The 14,798-nt window shown below is 35.8% G+C and overlaps 1 protein-coding gene across 2 annotated transcripts in view; it reads left to right on the top strand.

Moving 5' to 3' along the window:
• Nucleotides 1-14,798, top strand: part of SLX4IP (SLX4 interacting protein) — an 81,423-nt gene that overhangs the window by 2,088 nt on the left and 64,537 nt on the right. For both annotated transcript variants that reach the window (XM_069787569.1, XM_069787570.1), the window contains exon 3: nucleotides 4,528-4,576. In XM_069787569.1, coding sequence (XP_069643670.1) covers nucleotides 4,550-4,576 — 27 coding nt within the window. In that variant the 5' untranslated portion in view covers nucleotides 4,528-4,549. The remainder of the gene's footprint in view (nucleotides 1-4,527; nucleotides 4,577-14,798) is intronic.

The raw sequence follows: 14,798 nt of genomic DNA, 5'->3' as shown, positions 1-14,798 counted from the left end.
TGACGTCTTAGGATTGGGTATTTTTTCATCTGTGACAGTTCAGTGACTTTCCTGATGGTTCACACATTAGATGTATTCTTTTTTGTTTTCTAAGAATTTGCTTACACTTATTCTGTCTGCTGTATTTCCTTTGTCTTATCTTTATGGTCAATGCAAAGAATGGGGTAGTTGGCAAACTCCCAAAGTCAGCTTACTCCCATGAAGAGCAAATTGAACCAAAGGTAACTTTTCATATGCATATTTTTTTTTCTTTTTTCTTCTTCTTCTATTATTTTGTAAATTGGATTTGGAGAGGATTTCTGCCTGCCAGCAGTTCTTCTCATATCAGTAGTAGCAGACTTGTTGCAACAGTAGTATTCTGGATGGCAAATTGTTACAAAAAAGAGATCTGTGATGCCAGGATAAGTTCAGCTGATTCATCTATGTGCTTTGTTCTCAAGCAGGACATGAACATTTGGAGAAGAGATGATGCTCTGGCATGTTTTGTTGCAACTCTTCTTCATATTATTGCCACTGTAAGGATTAATGAGAAAACATCAGCAGTCCAAATATTGTTCTCTGGATCACAGGCTGAGATCACCATCATGAATTGTATGCCATATGCAGCTCAAAAATTATGTATAATCTAGGTAAACTATGTTCTCGGAAGCATGAAGCAAAGTACCTTGTGTTCTACCATATCCCAAGGTACAGGTAATTCTGTGTAAATGTTAGGTTTGTTCAATATTGTCATTGCTTTTGTAGGAGCTCTTAGTTGATGGTGCATTCCACAGCAAATTGTGTTTGTAATTACAGATTTCCTAACTTCAGGCTATGATTCTAGCTGCTTGGAGAAGAGACTAGCATTTAACGCTCTTCTACTTTATGCTGTTTCTTGCCTACTGTTTTTCCTATTTTTTCTTTTTTTTTTCCTTTTTTTTTGGGGGGGGGTGGGGGGAGGAGGTAGGGATCGTTAGTAAAGCTCTAGATACTAGCCTTTCATTAAACTTAAAAACCCAATCCTGAAATGCTACTGAGACTTTTTTTTAAAGAGAATCTGTTGAGTCGTACATGCCCAGGTTTTGAGACGTTTTGAAAGGAATGTGATGTAATTTACTATTTGCTTTTTGTTTTTTTGCATGATGGGGTGGGTAGTTATTCCTTGGAGTTCTTGAACACCAAGAATACAGTCTTGTACACCATTACAAGGAATTGAGAAGTGCAGTTGGTTTTCACTTGGTGGCTGCCATTTCCCTTTAGCATCTCTTCTGGCCTGGTTCTAGCAGCTGCTGTTTCAAGAATTTCTGCGTTTTATCTCCTACGAAGATTCTTTTTATAGTTGTTCTACTATGTTTATTTCTATAGAGTAGCACCTTACTACCTGACTGAATCGAAACATAAAGTCACAAGTAGTCCAGAGCACTGTTCCTTACATTGTGTTTCTCGAAATTACTATCAGTAAAGTTGACAGAATTTACTCCAATAAGATAGAAAAGTTTCTAGGGCTGTTTTGTGCAAGGGAGAATGATAGTCGTGTGGCATGAGCCATGGTATTGCAGCTTCTGTCTGCATGACTGTTATCTGAAAATTCAATTTGCTCTATATAACTTTCTGCTTACTATTACTGTGCAGCTGATAAAAGCTCTAACTTTGAGCTTTTTCAGAACATAGTTGAAACATTTTATTAACTACATTAAAGTTTATTTTCAGTAGTTACTTGCAGAAGGGTTCTCAGTTCAAACTCATTTTAACCTGGTTACAGTAACAACCAGGTTTTACTTCTCACTGTTTACGGTCCTTCTACTGTTTCTGTTTCTTCCTGCTTGGATATTGATATGATACATGGAAAAAAATCATTGAAGTAATTGGGAGGTTTTTTTGAGCCAATACATGGAATTGTGCCCTTGTTACTTTCACATTTTCTTATAGTTGTTTTGAAACCTTGGATCTCAGCATTTGGATATTTGGAATGACAGCACTCTATAGAAGTGTTTGTTTAATTCAAAATGATTACTGTTGAATCTTAAGATCAAAATTTTCTGTGCTATGCTATGTAGTTGTAAAGTAGGTCTTTATCTTGTTTTGCACTTTTTTGAAGTTAAATAAGGATAACGACTGCATTTTGAAATGTGTGAGCGTAGTGCCTGAGACACATATCGCCAACCTGACTTGTATCCTGAAATTTTGACAGCTCTATCGCAGTACTTTACAATTACTTGAAGTATGTAGTGAGAAATGGATTGTTCTTGTTTTTGTTTTCCTATATCATCTTTTACAAAACTGACCAGATTTGTCCATCTTAAGAGACTAATCCTTTAGGAAACTTTAGAGTGTAAAAGGCAGCTCTATTCTCAATGTAGTTTCTGTTGCAGTTTGCCTATTGCAGGCAGCAGCTACTGGCACTTGTTTTCTTCTTGATTTTGAAGCTTGAAGTGTATTGTTTGGGTACTCTTATCTTCTGCCAGTATAGTGAGACTCTTGTTCACCTGTTTTTCTGTCAAATCCAAGTCTCTTCCTTGTCAGTTGCCCCTGTTCCTATCCTGGGTGAAAATAGAATGTATCTTAATTTTTTTTATTCCTGGGTTTTTGTAGATACTGATTTAGTACGATAGGGGCCATTCCATATGTCTTCTGAATCCCAGCATTGTGGGGTTAGCTGGAAGGACTTAATGAATTTAACCTAATTTTCTGCCTTTTGAGAAGTGAATGTTTAGCTCCCATTTATGTGGAGAATGATGAACTTCCCCAGTAGTTTCAGTGCTGTGACCGTAATTGTTGTCAGTTTGGGAGAAAAAAAAAAAAACGGTTAAACTGAAATCAGTGTGGAAGAGGACTAGACTTGTGGTTTGGCTTGCTAACCAACTTGAAGCTTGTAGTCATTTGAGTGAGATACAGTGTTGTTCTAAGGAGGGGCAGGGAGAATCTTAGCAATTGATCAAAGGTTTCTTCTTGCACCCCAGGGAGGGTGTGTTTAACTTCCAGCACAAATTAATGCTTCCTGAGTTACTTGCAATAGTCTGAGGCAGGGTCAGGGTCTGTGCAGCTAAACGTACTTCACCTAATATCCCAAATTAAGCAATCTTAATTCCTGTTTGGGATAAGCAAGAGAAGAGTGTGTCCAAAGTTCACTTTACTTTTGTGCAACCACAGTAATGCCCAGGTCACATTGCTTTATGCATGTAGTAGCCTAAAATTTTAAATATACATAATGTGTGTCTGTGTATATGTGTGTGTGTATATATATATATATACACACATGCGCATACTAGGTGCAGCAGAAGCCATAGCTTCTTATTTAAAAAAAAAAAAAAGAACTTGAACTGTTCTTGAACTGTTTTAAACTCTGATACCACTGATTACCAGAACTGCAGGTAGTGAACAGGTGTCTCAGTTCTGAATTTTGCTTACTGCTGGTTGGTCTGAAAGCAAATTTTGAAATTTGCTTAGTGTTGCTGAGCCCCTGTTAAGAGAGCATGATGGAGGATATTATTTCTATAGGGCCACTGATGTATGCAGGCTGTTGTGGGCTCCCTAGCTAAGTAGAAATGGAGTATCCACAAGACAGGGAGGGATGAACTTTTACGTAGAGAGGTTTGAGGACTCTCTTGACTAGATCAGGTATTATTTAACGTATTAAGGTTGTTTTTTCTTGAAAACAATACCTTTTTAAATTTTGTGTGTTTTATCTCCTTTTAGAATCATAGAATCATTTTGGTTGGAAAAGACCTTCAAGATCGAGTCCAACCATCATCCATGCCCACTAAACCATGTTATGGAGTACCCCATCTACTCGCTTTTTGAATACCTCCAGGGATGGTGACTCAACCACTTCCCTGGGCAGCCTGTTCCAGTGTCTGACAACCCTTTCAGTAAAGAATTTTTTCCTAATATCTAACCTAAATCTCCCTTGCCGCAGCTTGAGGCCATTTCCTCTCATTCTATCTCCAGCCACCTGACAGAAGAGACCATCACCCACCTCACTACCACCTCCCTTCAGGTAGTTGTAGAGAGCAATAAGGTCTCCCCTCAGCCTCCTCTTCTCTAGACTAAACAGCCCCAGCTCCCTCAGCCGCTCCTCATAAGACTTTTCTTCATTCTTTCTTTAAGCTATGTGAAGAGGTTTTATGTGAAGCTATTATTTTGAAAGAGAAACTAGGCTAGAGGCCGTATACAAAGGGACCAGTGACTGAGACAGTAGTAAAGGAATATTCCAGGTTTAGTTTGCTGCTCTCTGAAAGGCTTCTTGAGGATCTTAGGTGGGTTTATCTTTGTCTTGGTACTGGTCTGAAAAATAGTTCTAATTTTGTATTTCATGTGTTGCGTGCCAAGTGCCTGAACAGTTATGAGGTTCACTAAAATAAACCAACACAGGTAGCTAAGTAATTCTCATTTAAATAAGAGTTTTCCCATTTTTTTTTAAAGCAGAGTGTAGGGTTTGAAGAAGAGCAGTAATGAAAAAAATGAGTAATAGATTTTAAAAATCCTCAGTTGGTGTAGAGATCTGAGTTTTTCTCTAGTGCTGATCACTTTTAATTTATATTATTATAGGACCAGCTAACACTGACCTATCATGGCATCCAACAAATTTGTCATTAAGGTAAGTAGATGTCATAGGTTTCATTAAAAAAAAAAAAATAGTCTGTAATACTGCTTAGAATATGTGTACGTTGATTTTGAAAGTAAATGATGAAGAGGTGCATCCTTCAGGCTTCTGGTCATAGCAGTGTATTTTGTATCAGCTTTTCTCTGTTTTTGGAAGCAAACTTCTTGAACTGCTGCTGTATCATGGCAGAATGTGTCTGAGGTCAGCTGAAGATTAAAATTGTATAGCTACAAGTGGTTAGTTATATAGTTAGTATTTGAAACTGCATGAATTCTCAGTAAAACAGTATTTGTCACCTGAAATAAAATTTAGGGTTGATTCTTCTCTAACTGTAACCTTGCAATATTATTCATGTACTTCCCAGATAATCTAAGAGTTCCTGGTTTAAGGTGTAGCAATGTTCTTAAAGTATTTATCACACTTGACTTTTTATTTGCATCTTTTTTTTGCCTCTTTTCCCATTTTCAGGGATTAGTTGTCTTACATCCAGTAAAATGCCATTGCAGTTTACTCTATAAACAGTCTCTGACTTTTGGTTATGTATCTGAACATATGCTTTTCAAAACATTCTGTAATAAATACAGTGCTTCATAATCTTCTACCATAACTATATCAGCTTATCAATAAATAAAAGCAATTGTTCAGTAAAAATTGTGAAACCTTCTGTTTTGACCTTCTCTCTTGTTTCTCTGTTCCTGTATGTCTAGGGTAGTTTTGGTAATGCATACATTTCAAAGTGATTAGCACAATATATTACTCTCTTGGAAATGTTTTTTCCAGTAGTTCTCTTAACAGGAGAGACTTTTTCCTCTGTGTATTAGCTTGTGTTTTTTGGAGGGCAGCTACAAAAACTTTCCTGACTGATCAGGCTGTGGAAGCTGTTGAAGCTTGGTTTTGTGGGTAACCAACCTGTTCAACAAGCAGACCAAACAATTTGTGTGTGCTGTGTTCTTTTCCAAGGAAAACTGCTGTCATTTAGTGGGACATTTGCTTTAATTTTTTTGCTGTTTAACATGATTGTAAACCTTAAATTGACAGTATCATGTCTATACTATTCACTGCTTCTGAATTCATATAGGAGTTAGGAGAAATATCCTTGATTTTGAGCACATCTTAACTGATACTCTGAGCTATATGCCACTGATGTGGGTAACAACAGGAGCTGAGGCTGAAGGCATGGTTTTTCTCAGCTGAGAACTCTAGATATTGTTGATATTAATGTAAGTGCCCAAGAAAACAAGTGGTGCAAGTTGAAATATCTTCACTAGATAAAAAGCCTTAAGATATTTGATTACTGACCTGTATTATTACAGCTTGCTGATTCAGCACAGACACTTTACTGGTCTTCAGCATGTACCCTGGCAATCACTAAGTAATTTAACATTGCTGACTATCTGAGCAAACGGATAGGTTCTCACTGAGCATGCGTTTCTAGGTGAGCAATATCACAAATAAAACTTTTGGGAGTGTCAATGACATACAACTTTATTTTCTTTCTGATAGTATTTTAGAAATGAGGATAAGTTTTTGCATTTACCAAATGCTGAAAATTAACTTTACCTTGAGTAAAATGTATCAAATATATAATGTGAATATGTGAAAAGCTGATTGAAATTCACTTTGTGCACAGATGCGTAAAGTTTTACTTGTTAGATCACGGATTTTGTGCATGAATTTTTGCTGCTTTACATTCACTGGATTTGTATTTAATGTGAATGTTCCCTTTTTAAAGACTGTTCAACTTTCACATAAATTTTTCAAGGAAGATCCGTGTGCAGAAGATTCTCCATTAAAAGGCAGAAAATATTCTCACTCCTCTCTGCACGGGGAGTATAGAAAATACTATATTCTTTCTTCTAGGTTCCTCATGTTTGAAATTGATAGGGGTATTTTAATGAGTCTGAAAATGTTTCATGCATGCCTCATCTTCTACATTCTCTACTTTTAAGTTTTTAGATTTTGTAAGCATGTGTATGTTAATCTTTTTGGCAAGAGAATGAAAAGTACAGCTTACCAGTCTTTCAAGTATTAGCTGACTGGAATGTAATTAAGAGGAAAACACAATGTGTTTAATGGCTTTGCTTCTTAACGATGTATTTTATATGAGAATCTCTATACCTCCAATGTAATGGTCAATTATTTTCAGTAGAGGGAGTAGTTGGCCTATTTTTGAAAGGCGAGCCTAAGCTTGGTTTTATTGGCAATTAAGAGCGATTGAAATAAAATAATTGATGCAGTAAAATAGCTTTAAACCTTAATACAAAAACTACAGTTAGGTCCTAAACACACTTTCTTCACTTGCCAAGTGGCTGGATGCCATAGTGTTGTGATGTGCAATAGATAATATTTTATGCAAGTTAATTTGATCAGCAATTTTCAATTTTAGGGAATATTGATACTTCATAAAGTGGTGCATGGTAAAATACCCCCAAATCTGGAAAACAAGACACATGAATTTAATTAAGTTTTCTCTGTATGTTGCAAAAATATTTCATTGCTGTTCTGAGAAATAAATCTTAACTTTAATTGGTGAGGCTTAAAGCAAAATCATGAACTCTATATGGATTTGAAAAATAATATCACTAGGGCCTTGTTTAAAACTTTGGACAAACTAGAAAGAATTGCTCTTGCAGAATTGTGTAAATTGACTTTATTCATGCCAAACTGCAGAACTAAATATAGTAATTTTTATGGCTGTAACAGAAAAATTTCATTTACTGTTTTCTGCAATTCGTTCATTTGCCAAACACTGAAGACTTTAAGTTGTTACTAAATTTCAATAGCTCAGCTCAAAGGGAAGCTTTTTTTACTTTGCTGTTTCCTACTTTGAGAAATGAAGATCTCTCTTCCGTCTCAGATTTGTAGGCCTTTGCTAGCACATATCTTAGATTAAGATAATTATAGTTTCAGTGGTCCCTCAGGTCATCCAGCACACTGCAATCGATTTTTCAGCAGTGTTCCTTGTTATCAATTTAAATTATTGCATGCAGGAAGTGTATATGAAACTTTTTGGTCCTTCCTCCTTCAAACTTTTTGCTTGCTTTAAATTGCAAGTTCCTTTGAAGCAGCGAGCATATTTTTCTGTTTTGTATTGAAAGCAAAGATGGAAGTACTGGAAATGATTGGACAGAAGAATGACAGTACGACTGTAATGTGGTCAATTTTCCCCTTCATTTTGCTTGTGTAGGTATCCTTTACTTTTTTTATGTTGATGTATCTTAATGTAATCATTAAGATACTGATTTATAACCAAAGGCATCTTAACATCTGTCTTTGCATATCTTAGAAGTGGTCTGTGAAAGAAAGTGTGCGTAGAAAGAATGTTGATTGTAGGCCCTAACAGTAGGTAGAAGGAAGTGGAAAGGTATCTTCCTGTCAGACAATATGCTAGTATGTACTTACAGCACAAGTACATATGGGTCATTTTCGGGTCTGCTCACAGGCCTGTAGAAGGTATTATTGTGTTTAGTCTGGAAGAAGAAAATGAGCAGTTTATTTTGATGGGGTCTTTTTTGATATTTCCATGAGTGTTTAAATATGTTAATAGATTTCCAGTGCTAAAGCTTCACCATGTTTCTGGCCGTTCCAGTGCTTTCTTTTTTTAGCTACCAGTTGAACTGTAATACAGTGATAGTATGTCAACAAAGATTTCTGTATCAGATACGTCTGTTTGGATGATTCTTAGGTGACATCTAAGAGGGCTAGGCAGATTAAAGTTCACATTTCTGTGAACTATGTCCATTGAATTAGCTGATCAATATTTTTGTAAATATCTTGCCCTGTGAGAAAGTGGTGTGTTTGCTGCTTCTTGCGAGTTGTTTGGAGAGAATAAAACCAGGGAGATGAGCAGGTTTCTTATCTAATTTTTAAATTTTCTCTGATCCCATATAATGAGTAATGGAGGATAGTAAATGCATTTTACTGCTATATTAAGTCCATAGATGCATGAATGCAGTGCTCTCAAGTGGAGAGTGAGAATAAGGAATGCTGTTTGTGTTTAAAATAATTTTTTCATATGTTATGACAGCTCAGAGTTACTACAGACTGATACTACAGATGCTTTTTTTACATACGTAGTTTTGGTCTTGTTAGCATACTGATTTTTAGTTTGAGAGCTAGGTTTTATTAGCGAGTGCTTGGTTGAAATAACTAATAAATACAATATTTTCTGATGTCCATTTCTTTTCCCTGTTGCAAAACTAAGACATCTGTACATAAAACTCCTGTAGTTGGAGTACTCACAAATGTTTCAATAGAAATGTGTTAAGATTAGGTGTTCTGTGATTAGATAGAATTTGTAAAAGTATTTTAAATCTTAAAAGGAAGGTACTAGTGTTCTCCAAACTGATTAAAGGTTGTTGAATTTTAAATATACTGTATGCTCTTATATTTGCTTTTGAGGTCTTTAAAAATTAAGAAATAGCTATATTAACCATTAAATAGTGGTTTTTCTAGAGATGGAGTTCTCCTAAAGCGGCATTGCTCAGAACAACTATAAATACAGGTGGTTGGAACTGTTATTATCAAATAGCATCATACACTTCACTGAGCTGTGATGTTCATTTCTATATGAATGCATAAAATATGATACTTATCTAAAAGGGCTTAAAAATCTTAAAGATGATGATAAAAAGGGACTGGGGGGGGAGTATGGTTTAAAATAGGAAGTAGAAAACAATAATAGTGGATGGAGGGACATCTATTTAGTTCTCTTTCTTAACGCTGCATTTAATTCCCAGTTTCATGGGACCAGATATGGAATTACTAAAGTGATGAGTAAATAAGTTCCAGAAGAAAGACAAGAGGAAGCTGGGAGGTGGTGGGGGGGGGGGGGAGGGGAGATTAAGTGTACGATCTAATTCTAAACCTCCTGGAGTCAATGGAAGTTTCCTTAATTTTCAAGCCTAAGGAAATGATGAGTGGATGAAGGAGTTGAGAGATTAAAGTGTTAGCAGAAGGAGAAAGGAATAGGAAGCCAGAGGGATAAACATCAGTAGTGGAAACACTGCTTTCACGGGGGATCACTTCAAATAAGGAATAAAAGGATGGTTCAACTTGCATTACTTTTTTTGGTAAATCAGATAAATTTGATTAGTTTTAAAAGTACCATTTGTGACAGAAAATCAGGTTTTTGCTAACTGTGAACACTATACTACTGTAGCAGTGATATGGGATTCTAAATACACACCATACCAAGTAATACTAATTAGTAATTAATTCAAAGATGTAATCTCCATGATATTTGCCATATGCCTTATTTCTGACCAGCACTACCATATTTTACACCTCCACTGTTCTGCTTCTTGGAGATCTTGGTGGTGCTGCCTGCTTGACCTCTGAGTCTAGCAGTGAAGAAGGAAGGGATGGGAAACTTAGAAGCAGACTTCAATCTCTCTGAGTCCAGCAAAACATCAGGGCTTAGCAGACATGCTGCATGGGGTCACTGTATGTCTTTAGGTCCTGGGAGAGGCTTCAACTTGTGCTGTAGGTGAAATTCTTCAATGCTTTCCAGGGAGTTCATATGGAGGTTAGTAGGCTGGGAGGTAAAGGGATCCATGTTTCATATAGTACCTGTTAATGTCATGTACAAACAGTTTAATGATGCAGTGATGCAGTTTTTGCTCTTGATGTTAGTATCATGAAAATTTAATATAAAAATTTTCATATTGTTTCATGTGGCCTCTCCCCACCCTGGACAATGTAGATGGATTCTGATATGTGGAAGAGACACAAGTGTGTTCTGACTGGACTATGGAGTAAAATGGAGAAGAGAGACTGACAACACATTTTTATTCTTTCCCTGTGTTTCATCCATGTGGTTCACAACTTCCTTGAAAGGAGTCTATTTTTAAAAGCAAAATTATTGCTTTCTTTTCAATTCTCAAATAAAAGCTTCATTTCTGGACATTTTGTGTTCACTGCAGCACTTACTCAACTGTGACTTTGCAGTATTTGTCTTGACTCAACAGCAAAACTTTTCCTTAAATAATGGTACCACAGGACATGGCACCCTATTCAGTATTCTGCTGCAGTCATGGCTAAGAATGAGCGCTAATGACGCTCAACTGTTGTGAAAACCCTTTAAACTGCTGATAAAATGATGACTCATGGTCACCTTATGAAAACAGATTCATTACCATGACTCCAGAAACTTTAGATCCCATGTAAGTGTTTCACTTCCCACACTAGTTCTTCTAAAAGGGATGACGATGCAGTTTTTTTCTAACAGTTGACAGCTGCTCAATGAAGTTGTGACAATGTGGTTGGCAAAAACTATAAATTCCAGACTTTTTTAATAATAGTTTAAGGAACTAAAAATCTGTATGAGCTGTGAAGAAGTCACCAACATTATTTGCAGTGTTACTTGGAGTGTTTTCTAATCAAACTATACATTTTAGATTTCATTTACCACTACTGAATTAAGTTCTTTTTAAAGTGGATCTGACCCAAATCTCACTGAAGTCAATGGGCTTTGGATCAGAGCCTGTAGGAGTATATTGCTAGCACACTGTAGCTTAACTAAGGACATACTAATTTATTTCAAAAACAACCTTTCTCAGTTCAGTTTATCTGTCTTTTTTAAACGCAGTCTGTTTGTCTATAATGTCAATGTCTAAAGAAGTTAGGTTGGAAAAATATTGAAAAGTGATACAGCCAAATAATAAAATATAAATCAGTTTTCCAATATGAAAAGAGTAAAATGAAAACCCCTGTGTTGTTGGCTTGTGATTACCCAGGGGCTGTGAAAAGATGGATAAAGTGAAAATAGAACTATGAAAAAACATTAAATTGGACTTTAGGTGTGTATGATTCTATGTTATAAAGCAGAAAAAGGTTCTTGACAAGTTATTGAATGTAGGGTAGTGTGGGATGGTTCACTCTTAAATGATCAGGAGTTCGACTGGTGATTTTTGTCTTACACTAGTTTCCCTCTTTTGATTGGAAATATTTCTAACTTGAAATGCTGTGAGACACCATGCTTAAGAGAATCAAAATATTAAGTGATTTCAAATGTGTATGATTGAAACTTTTGCTAGAATGGATAATGTCGGTGTGTATACGGGACCAATATAAAAATATTATTTTCTCTTTCTTTTTAAACAGATGTTGACTAAGTAAAATTCATGCTTCAAAATTAAACATGCAGACTCCTACAATTTCTTTAGTTCTGTCTCCATTTCTGTTTGTTTTTTTCCATTTATTTTCCAGCTGACTCATTTCAAACTTATATGATGGACAGCATGTATTTATTCTGTGCTAAAAAACAGGACTCATCTAATTGGAAAAAGAATGGGTCTGATCAGAATTGAATATTACTTTCAGATATTGAGGAAGAAAAAAGCTAGAAACAAGATAAATTTCTTAGATGCTATAATATCAGTCATACAAACTATGTCAACAAATTATGTATGGGAAAGTCATGGCTTGTTTTTGTTTTGTGGTGCTGTTTTTTTTTTTTTTCCCCTGAATCCTGCTCTGCTATTTTCATCACCACAAGCAGTGTGGTAAAGAAGAGGCAAAAAGTTGCAGATTTAATAAAGAAATTTAGTAATAATGTCAGAAACACATTTGAAAAACAAGCTACAATATGGAGTGAAGTGGTACCTTAATTGACAAAAAAGAACTACTACAGAAGGCAAGTTCTGTAGAGTTTGTCCATATTCTAGCCCTTCTGCTGTTATGCATTGTTCTATCCTTCTGTTTTTTAACGGAATCTGTCTACTTTTGCCTCTGTGTGATATTGCTTGGCCAATGAAGAGAAAGAATATATAATGAATAAAAATCAGATTAGCTGTGTAGGTTCATTTAGTCATACAAAGAAATGGTAAATGAAGATAGGTCTTGCCAAGCCATGGTGTCTATACCTTTGTAGATCAAGCTAACCTATTTTTTATTTCCCTGCTTCATAAAATGCAGTATTTTTAATGAGGCCTACACAAAAGACAACTCTGCCTTCTTACTACAAAAGAGTATTTGTAGTGGAGAGATTTTGATTTGGGAAAGTGAGGAAAGAATAGTTTGTGGTCTAGATCATGTGCAGACAGGTTTGAACCAGAATCTCAACTTCAGTGATTTGAGTGATGATCTTTTCCTGTGGGCTGTGTATACTTTGCTAGGGAAGTATGGTCCATTTATGAAGCCTTAAGAGCAAGCATCGTCTGTCTTGGTTTCATACTTTCTCTGCTATACATGTGTTTTACAGACGGATCCTCTTGCATGAAATGCTGAATCAACAAGCTTCAGCAAAACAAAGATTTTATTCCTTTTTCTATGTCATTTGCCATGTACACATTAAACAGCATTCAAGTGGAAAATCTCTATAAAGATGTTGCATCAAATGCACATTGAAGAATAGTTAGTTGTTAGTCTTGAGGGAGAGCAAGGAAAAGAGCAGGGGTAAGGAAGAATGGCATATCACTGATTTCCATGTAACAAAATGTGACACAGGCACAAGAATTTTTTCTCAGCAGTTTTCATATTGTTGGTGACTCTATCCTCATTTTGCTCTAAAAACCTGTGCAATAACTAAACTAAGCTCTATCCCACGTGCAAGGTTCACTTTGCACAGCCCTGCTTAGTTTCCAGGAAGTAGTAAGGTGCCTGGCATATCTGACACCACTCAGCTGGTGAAACAATAGTTTATATAAGATACAGTTAAATACAGCCTTTCAAGTTCAAGCCAATGTTCTCCTATTTTAAACTCAGCGGGTCGTCTTTGTTCATTGAATATACCAGTGATTTAATAGCACTCATAATTAACCAAATATACATGGTTGTGGTTTATCCTGCTTTGTATCATACAGATAAAGGCTGATAGAAGAGAAGTATATAGCTTTGAACATAAAGTATTTGCTGAACTAAAGAGTTGGGAAAGAGCTAAGTCTTCGGCCATTAAAGAGGATCTGTTCAATGCCAAGATCCTAGGATTTGACAGTCAGTGGAGTCATGCAGTATATAACTTCTTCTTTATTTTGACATTCCTACAGTCCAAAAATAGGAAGGAGAGTAATACAAGTAGCACTACCATAGTGCATTCTCTTGCCATAATAAGGTAATCTTCAGTAATAGAAAACAAACTTATAAAGGGTTATTCCCTTTGTGGTACTGTCTGCAAGTCTCTGGTTCTTATTTTGCTGGGTGTTAAACTGTCACATAGTCGCAGTCCATGTCTTGGTGAATTTACAAAGAATTTAGACGATAGGAGTAAGTCTGACACATCAAAAGTTGAAAATGAAGCCCACAATTTAAAAAAGCAATCAACCAGAACATATTCTCACTTCAAACAAGTGCTGAGTACTGAGTGTTTGTAGTATACTATGAAATAGACTGAATATTAGTGACTGGTGATTACATCATTGGGTGCTATGGGTGTCCCAGTGGAGAGAAATCTTACAGGAGGATTTGGAATAAAAGAACAACACTGGTTTATAGATTTCTTCAGAAAATTGTTAGAATTTGTCATTAGTTTTAAATCTTTATACGTCAATTTACACATCTTTCACAGAATTGAATTGAGTATTTTATTTTGCTTTTATTGTTTGGTGAAAACAGAGGGTTCTGTTTAGAGATGATCTTAAAAGACTTAAAAAAAAGTTAAGGAAAGTGTTTCTTTGCCTATATCCCTTTTTCACCCTGATAATTGGCAGGAATTGTGATTTGATTTGCAGAATGTTTGGAGGGTACAACTAGGGGTACTTGCTGATTATGAATTGAAAAAAGATTTAATTACAGATGCCCAGCATATTCTATATAGTTCAGAAAACTCTTGTCTAATTTGAAGCCATTTTCTATAGGGCTATTGGAGATGGTTCATATGTCATCGTTGTAATTGTTGTTGTTTTATAGAGGCCTACATTATTAAACATGTAGGAACTGTTGGGATTTAGTCTGGTTTTGTAAATTCCTATTTGAATTGATACAAATAAAACCGATACAAATTTTGGGAGGGAAAAATCCAGTGATGAAGAGCACAATAAAAAAAACTGTAAGTTCAGAAGTGTAATGATATTCAGCTATCATTAGAACTTACTTCTTTGTTAGATTATCTTTTGCAAGCAGCAAGAAATCTCACAGTATATCAAGCTGTAGAAAATCACTTAAAGCTTTGTTGTTGGTAGCCAGCGTTGTGACAGAGTGAGGCAACTGTTGTTCACGTACCATTATGAGACAGCATTTCTACTGCAAGCTGAGAAAATGAAGGTGGCAAAATACTTTC

Source organism: Haliaeetus albicilla, chromosome 7 (assembly GCF_947461875.1).
Source record: "Haliaeetus albicilla chromosome 7, bHalAlb1.1, whole genome shotgun sequence".
Classification (NCBI taxonomy): domain Eukaryota; kingdom Metazoa; phylum Chordata; class Aves; order Accipitriformes; family Accipitridae; genus Haliaeetus; species Haliaeetus albicilla.
This window is presented reverse-complemented; position numbering and strand designations above follow the sequence as displayed.